Raw genomic sequence first — 13,044 nt, 5'->3', positions numbered from 1 at the left:
CATTGTTGGAACCACTATTCCTTCAAACATACCCATTTTTGCTTTCGAGATAATGTTCTCGACTTCCACACATTTTTCAAGGCTCCCAAAATTTTCGCCCCCTCCCCCACCCTATGATCCACTTCCGCTTCCATGGTTCCATCCGCTGACAGATCCACTCCCAGATATCTAAAACACTTCACTTCCTCCAGTTTTTCTCCATTCAAACTCACCTCCCAATTGACTTGACCCTCACCCCTACTGTACCTAATAACCTTGCTCTTATTCACATTTACTCTTAACTTTCTTCTTCCACACACTTTACCAAACTCAGTCACCAGTTTCTGCAGTTTCTCACATGAATCAGCCACCAGCGCTGTATCATCAGCGAACAACAACTGACTCACTTCCCAAGCTCTCTCATCCCCAACAGACTTCATACTTGCCCCTCTTTCCAGGACTCTTGCATTTACCTCCCTAACAACCCCATCCATAAACAAATTAAACAACCATGGAGACATCACACACCCCTGCCGCAAACCTACATTCACTGAGAACCAATCACTTTCCTCTCTTCCTACACGTACACATGCCTTACATCCTCGATAAAAACTTTTCACTGCTTCTAACAACTTGCCTCCCACACCATATATTCTTAATATCTTCCACAGAGCATCTCTATCAACTCTATCATATGCCTTCTCCAGATCCATAAATGCTACATACAAATCCATTTGCTTTTCTAAGTATTTCTCACATACATTCTTCAAAGCAAACACCTGATCCACACATCCTCTACCACTTCTGAAACCGCACTGCTCTTCCCCAATCTGATGCTCTGTACATGCCTTCACCCTCTCAATCAATACCCTCCCATATAATTTACCAGGAATACTCAACAAACTTATACCTCTGTAATTTGAGCACTCACTCTTATCCCCTTCTATAACATAAATTTGGTTAAAGAATGGAATTCTCTGACTGAAGACATGGTTATTAATGCAAGCACCATACAGAAACTCGGTACTACTTGTTAGAGAATATTTGAGAGATGGGGCTCCATGAGTGTAAAACTACCTCTCCATGTAGTTCAACTAGGTAATCACAAGGGGTGTGTGTGGTCCATGTGCCATGTGATTCATTTTATGCTTGGACTTGATGGTGACAAGTGATTGATTGTCTGTATCTGGTCCTAACTGTGTCAAATGATCCATGCTGCTTAGTTCTAAGTGCATTACATCTTGACTTATTCCTTCAGCAGTACCTTGTGTAATTACAAAAATGTCCTAATCTAATTGTGTATACAATTTTCCTTAGTCAAGCAGTGTAGCATATCCAATCATCTCCATAACATTAACTATTTCCACAGTATGAACTATCCACAACCAAAGTTCGAAAAAATCAGGGAATCTTCATGTTTGTTTCAAAGTTAAATAAATTTCAATACCAGACAATGGCTTGACTACATGAAATACACATAAAATGAATGCAGCAAACATACACTATGAAACAAAAAATCAAGGTCAGGAAAATTAAAAAAGGGAGAAATGTAGGTTTTAAAAGTTAAACCTTTTCTCTCCAAGGTTGTGTCCTGCAAGTATGAGAGAGATTCTCAAGAATGTCTCTAAGAAAAATCAGATTAGGACCTTCCAACCCTCAGTATTTCTGGTACCACTCAACCATGGTTTTAGCTTGCTCATTTTGTGTCCACCCTCAGACAATCAGAGATGGCCACAGAGATGATGTTATAGACCTACTCAAATCCAGCTGCTACAGGTCAAAATATACAAATCATGGACCTTTAACCCAAAAGAAAATCACAGATGGTAGAGAGAAAGGATTAAAAAAAAAAAAGTAACCAGGAAAAAAATACCTGAGATATTACCTCAAAATTCTTTTTAATATTCAAAACCTACATTTCTTTCCTCTGTAGTATTTCCTGTAAGAATGTACCACATGTGAAAAAAGCATATGCACATGAAGAGGGAGGATTCTGAGAAAATTTTTCAGATAAGATGAAAAGCAAAGCAAACATAAATACCTTTAAACGTGATTTGGATACAAACTGGAATCTGTCTTTCCTCAAGGAAGAATCCCTATAACCACACTGGGAAGAAACACAATGTCTAAACTCAGGCTCCATCTGATAAGGTGGTAGATGAGTCCCAAAGACCCATTTTTTTTTATTTTCTCCACAGAAATATTTCTGGAGAAGGCTACGTTAGAGGCATGGTACTGGCCAACTTCCTCAATATGTTTCTTAATCCATGTACTGTAGAATATTCCTTGCTGAAAGGGGTTTCAAAGATCCAGGATGCACAAATAAATGGTTCCAACAGTAAAATTGGATACGGTCCAAAAGTTCTCTTAAGTGATTAACTGGCCATAAGGCATGATGATCTCTTCATGAAGTCCTATAGCAATGGACAACAATAGAGCTATTACTAAATTTAAGAGTTCCAAAGAGATTGTCATCAAAGAGAAGATCTGTGTCTGGATATAAAGTGTAATTCATTATATCTCCTCACAGAACCCAAGGCTGTAAGTAAAGAAAATTTTATATGAGCCTTTGAGGAGCTAAACCCCAAGGAAACTATTTGTAAAAGGCCTATAATTTTTTAAATCTCCCACTTGGGCTGCGGTGGAAAGGCAACCAGCTTCCTCAGAAAGAAATATTAGATTAGTCTATCCCAAACCAAATGTACTCAAGAAAAATGCTCTTCCCTAACCCACCTAAAAAAATAAAATGCACACAAACTCAAATGAATGAGCACATGCTTAATGCAGAGAGTGTACAAAAATTTAAATTGCTTGATAGTAGAAAACGCTCAAGAGAAAGGGCTCCATGAGTTTTACACTCCCCTTACAGTACAGATAGGCAATTACACATGCATGGACACACACACACACACAGACACACACACAAACACACACACACAGACACACACACACACACACACACACACACCTAGTTTAGCCTGCGGGGTGTGTGTCTATGCACACATAATTGTAAAAACATGGTACATGGGGCAACAAAAATATAAAATTTCCTCTCGTAACAGAAATACTAATCACACATACATACATGTTCTAAGAAAGATCTTTGGCCTGCAAGGGACTGCTTAAATCATTTTAACCAACTGGGGCAGTCCATGTCCCTAAACATCACACTGCTATACTGTTCGAGGTATGGGACTTAACAGTTACCATAAGCCAATGAATTAACCCACCCAATGTGACTTGGGAGTATCTTCTACAAGTCACTCTCAGCATCCCAGCTCTGTGAAAAGAGAATGAACTGGACTTTCTCCTCTCTCTATAATTGAGATGTGGGAGATACCTGCCCACTGAAAACATCACCTTAGGTGACTGGTTGACCTTCACCACCAGGCTAGTACTCCCCACAGTTCAAAAACAATGTGGCCACTTTTATACTATAGTGAATCTGTTTCACTCTATACCTCTAGTGTAACTCCTCCTGTCTATGGCCTACCTATACACTTAAAGATTAAAAGGAAGAGGGGAGACACAACTCAAGTGAAACTACAAACATGCCATCCACCTTTATGATTTACAATACTACATTCATGTATAATCACCCTAAGACCAATTTCTATGTAATATCCTTTCTAAAGGCTCCTGCAGCCCAAGGCTGTGGTACTTCCAATAGCAGGGAAATGTAGACCCCTTCGGAGTGAGAAGTTCTCTGACAAGAGTGTACTCCTAATGATGCAACCTCATCAAAGTGACTTTTCACTTGCTGTGTAACCTTGAGCAAGCAGAATCTAGTAACATCACTACTGTACATCAATGTACAAACAAACATATAGTCATATTATGTATAAAAGGCAGCAACACAGTATAAGTGCAGGCAAGAATAATATATGGAAGATATTATTCATATTATTGAAAGGGTGAAGGTATGTACAGAGGAGCAGACTGGGAAGGAGCAATGTGATCTTGGGAGTAGTGGATGATGTATGGATCAGGTGTTTGCTTTGAAAAATGTGTGCGAAAAATACTTTGAGAAGCAAAGGGATTTGTATGTGGCATCTGTATATCATAAAAGAGCATATAACAGGGTTGACAGGGATGCCTTGTGGAAGATCTGTTAGAAGCAGTTAAAAGTTTGTGTCTAGACTCTAGAGTATGAGGCATGTGTAGGAAGAGAGGAGAGTGACTGGTTCCAGAAGGTAAGTCTGCAGCTAGGGTGTGTGATGTCACCATGGCTGTTTAATTTGTTTAATGGATGGGGTGATGAAGGAGGTAAATGCATGGGTCTTAGAGAGAAGGTGGAGAATGTAGCCTGTAGGCAGTGAAGGGGTCTGAAAAGTTATACCTGTCAGCTTTGTTGAGGTACCAATATCTATGCTCAGAAGGGGCTTGTACTTACACCAGGATGGACTAGAGGTGAAAAACATATCCACAATATTAGGAGAGTGGTTACAGCAGTCAGGCATACAGGTACAGTGGGAGAAAATTTGCTTTACATCATTGAGGATGGAGAACATACAGGCTTCAATCCCTCCACCATCTGTATGAGAGGAATTCAACCTTTCCCTGTGGTGAATGTTGAAATCCCTGAGGTAGAGGATCTCCACTTGTGGGTGAGAGGATGCCACATTCTCATGGCAGGAGCTTACATAGTCGAAGAGAGATATAAAATTTTTAGAATTAGGAGAGTAATAGGTGAAACAGGAAAAGTGTGGTAGTTGGGAAACAGACCTTGAGGGACATCAAAGTTTGGGGACTCACGCTCCTTGAGGCAGGCATTAGGTGTGTTGATGTTGGAATAAACACAAACACCACCTCTGAACTGGAATCATGAGTGGAGAGAGCTGCAGGGGGTGTGCTGAAATGGTTTGGACATATGGAGAAAATGAGTGACAAAAGGTTGACAAAGAGGATATATGTGTCAGAAGTGGAGAGAACAAGAACAAAAGGATGGAGTGAAAATGATTTTGAGTGATCAAGGGCTAGATAGGCAGGGGGGTGAAAGGGGTGCAAAGGACACAGTGAACTGGAAGGATGTGATATGCTGGGGTCGACATGCTGTCAGTGGACTGGACCAAGGCATGTGAAGCATCTCGGGTAAGCCATGGAAAGGTCCATGGGGCTTGGTTGTAGATAGGGAACTGTGGTTTCAGTGCATTACATATGCCAGCTAGAGAATGGATGTGAGCAGATGAGGCCTCTCTTTGTCTGTTCTTAGCACACCTCGCAATTGCGGAAAACATTGATGAAGTAAGAAAAAAGTCAAAAACATATATGACTACAGAGTTTTTGAGTGTAGTATCTTGTATCATTTCATAGGATCTCACAACAATAACAATGACCAAATGGTGAATATGCATGAAAAAAAATATTCTGCCTGAGGTTGAGAAGGCTGATTTGAGAACTAACAACATATATGCCCCACATTCAGAAAATGGGTTAATAAATTCTTATAACTAATAAAGATTTGTTCATCCTAAACAAGCAAATAGCCTCCATTTACAAGGATAGTTAGAAGCTGAACTGTTTGAGAACAATTTCAATCATGCTAACCTCTCTGAAGCATGGAAGATATTCAAAATAATAGATAAAAATATCTTATTTTTTCTTAAACCATCAACCTATTACTCTTCCATTATCATCCTCCCATAAATATAACCTACTAACACAATATATTTGCTGATTATTTCAATATTATACATCTTTTCTTGCTAATCAAAAGTGATGTTTGACACTAAGCTTGGGGAAAAATGATGAAAAAACAAAAGAAATAAAATATGCATAGGCTTTATTTCTTGTACATGAATCCACTTACATTTACTAGTATCACAGTTAAAAGGATTGCATCCAAACAAAACACTTCCAAACTTTATGAATTACAATCTGATATTCCTCACACTTTTAAATAACTAGATATACATAGTACTTAAAGTCCACATAAGTAGTTGCTAAAAACAGTGAAGAATGTAATAGCAGTCTTGGTAATTGCGAACTGAGAGCGTTGTGAATTCACAGAAAGATAAAGAATTAAAAGAAAAGAATGGTCTATTGAGGTTTACTATAAACATTAATGTGTGAGTGGGAAAACTGACTGACAACCCAAAAAGAGTATCTTTTCAAAATGTTTTTGATGCCTTTTAAGTGATTTATTCTTTAACATACTACTAAATCCAAAATATATATTTTGGAACACAGATTCACATGTTACCTCTGCACTTACAAGATAACTGATAAAATCATATAATTACCAGAGCTCATCTAATATTATCATAAACTATCATCCTTTTAGTTACACAAAAATGTCTAAGTACATGAACATGAGGTAAGGATGGAGAACAATACGCTGCAAGGATATGACTTAGAACTTATGACTGTATGCTGCAAGGATATGACTTAGAACCTATGACCATATGCTGCTCACCTTGCTAGTTTTTATATACAGCTAGCACTGTTACTGATAATAGCAGTTCAGTGCTAGTGATCACAACAGAGGATTCTAATGCCCATTAAACATTTTGTCTAAGAGGATCTTGCCTATTCTAACCCCTCTAGTACTAACAGTGTATGACATGCAGGATCACCAAGAACAAATGACACATGTTCTTTATTTTTCTACTTGTATACAAAGATACTAATGGTTCCCTTACTCACTGGAGGTATGTATAAATATCATTTATCATATACAACTCAATCCAGCGAGCAAAAAAATCTTTAAGCCTCGGATATCCATAGATCACCAAAGTGGGAAGACGACATGTGCTTCTGACAGTCTTACCTACCTCTCCACAGTGCAAATAGACCAGATTTTGTTGGGCTTGGTCAAAGATAATAGCCAAGTGTCACATCTTGACACATCAGTAGGCCATGAACAGTGCTCTTGTATCTAATACTTTAGGAAGACTCAGTGAACAAGGACAGCGAAGCAAAGTCAGACTGGAGAAAGCCACACTAGGGTCATTGGTTACATGCTGGGTTTAAATAGGATGTAGCACGCCAAGAATTAAATGTCTATGACATGCAGGAGTTCAATGGCTTTGGTTGTTTAAATAGCCCACAATAATTTCTTTAATAATTTCACATCTTACTCATTTTCTTCCATCTGTAGGACACCTTTTTCAACCTGGTAAAATTCCAAAAAAGTTCAAAAGGGGCTAGACAACTGGACGTTTGCTAAACAATACAAAAGGAAAAACTTAAAAATGACACTGAATACATACACATACAAAACACACACACATTATATGTGTACATTTTTTCACACTTATTTGCCATTTCCCAACTTTACCGGGTAGTGCCAGGAACACAAGAAACAATGACCTCATTTAATTACATCCACTATATACTTGTCATGTAAGAAGCACAGTAACCAGAGCCTAATATCCACAGCCAAGTCCCACAGACCATTCCATGGTTTCCCCTTACTGCTTCATATACCGTGGTTTAGCCTACTGACAGCACATCATCCCCCTTATACTCAAATTTCTCTATCTTTCATGTGCCTCTCACCCATCTAAGCATTCAGACCCAGTCACTTTAAAGGTTTTTTCAGTCCATTCTTCTAATTCCTTCTTGGTCTTCCTTTTGGTCTCATGAAATTAGAATGTTGAGAGTAAATGTGAGTAAAACCAAGTTATTATGTTTAGTTGTGAGAGACAAGTTAGTTGAAGTAAGAGTTAGAATGGAGAGAGCCTGGATACTTTTTTTTATACCTGGGAGTGGATATGGCAGTGAATGGAGCTATGGTAGGTAAAGTGAGCCATAGGGAAGGTTAAGGGGCTAAGGTACAGGGCACATTAAGGAATGTCAAAAGAGAAGCCACTAACTGTGAGAACAAAGATGGGTATGTTTGACAAAATAGTAGTTTCAACAGAGATGTATGGATGTGAGTGATAGGTCCTAGATCAAACAGTTCGAAAAAAGGTGATTGTGTTGGAAATGAAATGTTTGAGGACAGGTACCATCCATACACCTCTCCTTTCTCTTTCACTAACAACTGAACTTCCTCATCCCCACACATACCACCCATTCTCAAACATGCACATGCTAACTTCCACATGCCATACATTTCATCCACATTTGTAAGAAATGCTTCCCTACACACCTCCTATTCCTCCACTACCACCTTGTTTTGTTTACTTTCACCTGCCATTCTTCATCCAATCTCTCCTCACACATTCATCTTTTTGAAGCTCATTCATTTTCACTACCCTCTTCTCACCAATATCATTTCCTCTTTCTCTAAATCATCTGCTAACTTTCACCCTTGCCTCCACTAAGAAGGGGTGAGCTTGTATTAGTAAACTTCAGAGAGAATATGATGTTCTGGAAGGAAGTTAATAGAGTGAGTAAAACGAGAGAACAAATGGGAACATCAGTGAAGAGGGGAAATAGGGTAGTGGTAACAGTTAGTAAGGACACGAGGAGGAGACAGAGTGAGTATTTTGAAGGATTTTTTAATGTGTTTGATGAAAGGGTGGCAGATATATGGTGTTTGGGTCATGAGAAATGCAAAGTGGGAGAGTCATGGAACATGGTTTAATGAAAAGAGAAGAGGTGGAAAAAGCCTTGCATAAAATAAAATGTGGCAAGGGAGCTGGAGTGGACGGTATTGCAGTTGAATTTCTCAAGAAAGGGGTTGACCGTGTTGTTGACAGGTTAGTCAGGATTTTCAAGGCATGTAAGGATCATGGTGTGGTGCCTGAGGATTGGTGAAATGCACGTATAGTGCCACTGTATAAAGGCGGTGGGACGAAGGTGAGTGTTCTGACAGCGGAGGTATAAGCTTGTTGAGTGTACCTGGTAAGTTGTATGGGATACACCTCTCTTCTCTCCTCCACTAACAATCTTACTTTGTTATCCCACCATTCACTACCCTTTCTCACCTGCCCATCTCCCATCACCTGTATGCCACACGTGCTAGCAATACTTCCCTAAATGCCTCCTATTCCTCACTCACTCCCCAAGCTTTACTTACTCTCACCTTTTGCCATTCTGGACAAAACTTCTCAAGATATTTCTTAACACAAGTCTTCTCTTCCAACTCACTTTCACAACCCTCTTCTCACTCATATCTTTAACTATCTTCCAAAAACCTCTACAAAACTTCAACTTCACCTCCACCAAGTAATGGTCAGACATACTACCAGCTGCCCCTATGAGAAAATTCACATCCAAGAGTCTCTACTTTGCATGCCTATCAATTAGTATGTAGTCCAATAATGCCTGCTAACCATCTTCCCTACTCACCCACATATACTTGTGTTTCATCTTCATACCTGAATGCTGTTACCTGCATTAGCAAGGCAGCGCCAGGAACAGACAAAGAAAGGCTGCATCAGCTCACATCCATTCTTTAGCTGTCAGGTGTAATGCACCAAAACCACAGTGTCCTATCCACAATCAAGCTCCAGAGACCTTTCTATGGTTTGCCCTGGATGTTTCATATGCCCTGGTTCAGTCCAGTGACAACAGGTCAACCCCAGTATAATTACACCATTAAAATCCACTCTATCCCATGCACACCTTTCACCATCCTGCATGTTCAAGTCCCAATCACTCAAAATATTTTTCATTCCATCCTTCCATCTCCAAATTGGTCCCCCCATTCTCTTGTTCCCTTCACTTCTAATACATATATCCTCTTTGTCAACTTTCTCCTCACACATTCTAACTGTATGTCCTAACTATTTCAGAACACTCTTTTCAACTCTCTCAACCACACTTTATATCATCACACATCTCTCTTATCCTTTCATTACTTAATCAAACCTAACACCACGTATTGTCCTCGAACATTTCATTTTCAATTCATCACTCCTCCTCCACACAGCCTTATCTATAGCCCATGCCTTGCATCCATACAATATTGTTGTCACTCCTATTCCTTCATACATACCGAATTTTGCTCTCCCAGATGACCTCTCTTTCCACAGATTCTTCAGTGCTCCCACAACCTTCACCCCCTCCCCCACCTATGACTCACTTCTGTTTCCATGGTTCCATTTGCTGCTATGTCACTTCAAGGTATGTAAAACACTTCACTTCTCCAATTTTTCTCCATTCAAACTCACACCCCAACTAACCAATCCCTCAACTCTGCTTTAATTCACGTTTATTCTCAACTTTGTCCTTTCATGCATTCATCCAAACTCATTCATGAGCTTTTGCAGTTTCTCAAATCTGCCACAAGTGCTGTACCATCAACAAACAACAATTGACTCACTTCCCAAGCCCATCCATAAACAAATTGAACAACCAATGTGACATCACACATCCCTACCATAGATTAACTTTCACTTGGAACCATTCACTCTTCTTTCTTCCCACTCATACACATGCCTTACACTCTTGGTAAAAATTTCTCACTACTTCTAGCAGCTTCCTTGCCCACTGTATATTCTGAAGACTTTCTCTATAAACCTTATTATATGCTTATTCCAGATCCATAAATGCCACATACAAATCCATGTCACTTTTTATTATACGTTCCTGAACAATTTACACTCCTTCCCTGTAAATAATGCCCAAATGCCTCTCTTTTCTCTTTCAATACAAACTTTACTTCATCCCACCACTCAGTACCCTTTCTAATCTGCTTAGCTCCCATCTTTCACATACCATACACATCTTTGCCCATGCCAGCACTACTTCCCTAAATACCTCCCATTTTCTCACTCACTCCTCTTGCATCATATATTCTCACCTTCTGCCATTCTACACTCAATCTCTCCTGGTATTTCTTCATACATGTCTCTTTTCCAAGCTCACTTACTCTTACCACTCTCTTCTTAACAACACTTTCTTTTCCGAAAACCTCTACAAATCATGACCCTCGCCTCCACAAGATAGGGACCAGATGTTCCACCAGCAGCCCCTCTCAACACATTTACATTCAAAAGTTTCTCTCTTATACACCTGTAAATCAAAATGTAATCTGATAACGCCCAGTGACCATCTCTCCATCTAACCCGTGTATACTTGTGTATATCCTTCATTTCTTAAACCAGGTATTCCCGATCACCAGTCCTTTTTCAGCACACGACTCCACAAGCTGTTCACCATTTCCATTCATAACACTGAATACTCTATACTCCCCAGAGTTATACCCTCAACTACCACATTACTCACTTTTGCATTTTAATCATCAATTACTAATATCCGGTCTCTTACATCAAAACTACTGACACACTCAATCAGCTGCTCCCAACATACTTGCCTCTCATGATCTTTTTCTCATGGCCAGGTACATTAGCATTAATAATCCTCCTTCTTTCAGCATCCACTTTCATTTTTACCCATCTCAATCTAGAATTTACTTCCTAAGACCCTAATACAAACTCCCACAACTGCTTCAAGATTAGTGCTACTCCTTCCTTAGCTCTTGTCCTCTCACCAACCCCTAGCTTTTTTCCAAAGACATTTCTAAAACATTCCTCCTCTTTAACCATGAGCTTTATTTCACTCACAGACCCAGGTTTCTTTCCTCAAACATATTACTTATCTTTCCTCTCTGCTCATACTGGTTACATCCACAAACATTGAGACACCCCAGTCTGCGCCTTCGAGGAGGATGAGCATTCCCTGCTTGGGTCCTTCTTCTGTTCCTCCTTTTAGATAATGAATTACAAGAAGGGGGATTCCAGCCCCAAGCTACCACCCCCTTTAGCTGCTTTCTAAGACATGTAGTGAACAGAAAGGTAGCATTCTTTCTTCCCTACACCTGGGAGTATGTCCTTTCTAAAACGTGGGAAACAACAAATAAGTGTGAGAAAACGTGTGTGTGTGAAGCCTTTTTTTTTCTGTTCCTAATACTACCTCGCTGACAAGGGAAATGGCTAACATGAATGAAAAAAATCTATGAAACTAATCTGACTTCACCTTTCTGTACTTTAGGAAACTAAAGTAGTTCATCAATAGATGTTGAGCATGTTAAATACTTTTGAGTGTTTCAGAGTATTCCTTTATAAATGATAGTAAGAATTCCACTTTTTTTAAGGCCAGCTTGACAGTTGGAAGTGTTGTTATCTTCAGCTCTATGTGGTCATTTCCATCAGTAAATGGTGAAGAAAATAATCCTTTTCTTCTTCCTAATGTTGAAATGAAAAGATGAGTAAAGGACCATTTTAGGAAGTAGCTTATACTGGAATAGCAAGCATCACAAAGACAAAATTTTGAAAATGTTTATGGTTCTTCTAAGCTTTAGACTGATGATGTTCTGGTAACATTCACACTTCACCTCTACTAGATTCGACTGTAAAACATACTCAACTTCCACACAATCTTTCAAAGACCACTTTTGATCTTTTCACTTATATTCTATTTCTCCCTCTTACTCTTTCATGTCTTTTTCTTACCCTTTAATCATATTTCCATTTCCCTTTACCTTTTACCCCCTCATCATAAGCTTCTGTCTAAGCCAGTATGACTCATGTTTTTCAAGTTGTATGAAAAAAAATTCTATCCTTACAGAGTGAGAGATAAATGGTATAAAAGCATATGCAATCACATGTACATTCCATGGACAAGCTGCTGGGTTATCAAACATACCTCATACAGTAAAGACACAATATAACATAAGTATGAAAAAAGTTCAGGCAGTAGTGAATTGCACTACTTCATGACATATATTTCCATGGACAATAAAACACTATAAATATTATTTATTTAACTACTATACCTGATCACCATTTCCTGTGTTAGCAAGGTAGTGCCAGGAAACAGATGAAGAAAGATCCGTTCACTCTCTCACACAATATACACATATATGCATGTGAAGTGTCTGGGGTAAACCATGGAAAGGTCTGTGAGGCCTGGATGTGGATAGGGACCTGTGGTTTCGGTGCATTACACATGACAGCTAGAGACTGTGTGAGAATGCATGTGGCCATTTTTTCTGTTTTCATGGCACTACCTCGCTGAAGTGGGAGGCAGCAAAGCTGTTTCCTGTGGGGCAGGGTAGTGACAGGAATGGATGAAGGCAAGCAAGTATGAATATGTAAATGTATATGTATGTTGATATGTTAATGTGCGTATAGGGGCGTTTATATACATAAACATGTATATGAGTGGATG

The 13,044-nt window shown here is 39.2% G+C and overlaps 1 protein-coding gene across 4 annotated transcripts in view; it reads right to left on the bottom strand.

Moving 5' to 3' along the window:
* LOC139760788 (zinc finger HIT domain-containing protein 2) overlaps positions 1-13,044 on the bottom strand; it is a 79,854-nt gene that overhangs the window by 36,994 nt on the left and 29,816 nt on the right. The window contains exon 7 of one of the 4 annotated variants that reach the window (XM_071684399.1): positions 5,745-12,059. The exons of the other annotated variants lie outside the window; for them this stretch is intronic. Within the exon in view, the coding sequence (XP_071540500.1) occupies positions 11,902-12,059 (158 nt within the window). The 3' untranslated portion in view covers positions 5,745-11,901. Of the gene's footprint in view, positions 1-5,744; positions 12,060-13,044 lie in introns of those variants that run through there. 4 annotated transcript variants of the gene reach the window in all.

Source organism: Panulirus ornatus, chromosome 3 (genome assembly GCF_036320965.1).
Source record: "Panulirus ornatus isolate Po-2019 chromosome 3, ASM3632096v1, whole genome shotgun sequence".
Classification (NCBI taxonomy): domain Eukaryota; kingdom Metazoa; phylum Arthropoda; class Malacostraca; order Decapoda; family Palinuridae; genus Panulirus; species Panulirus ornatus.
Note: the sequence above shows the minus strand (reverse complement) of the source record. Positions and strands in the feature narration are given on the sequence as shown.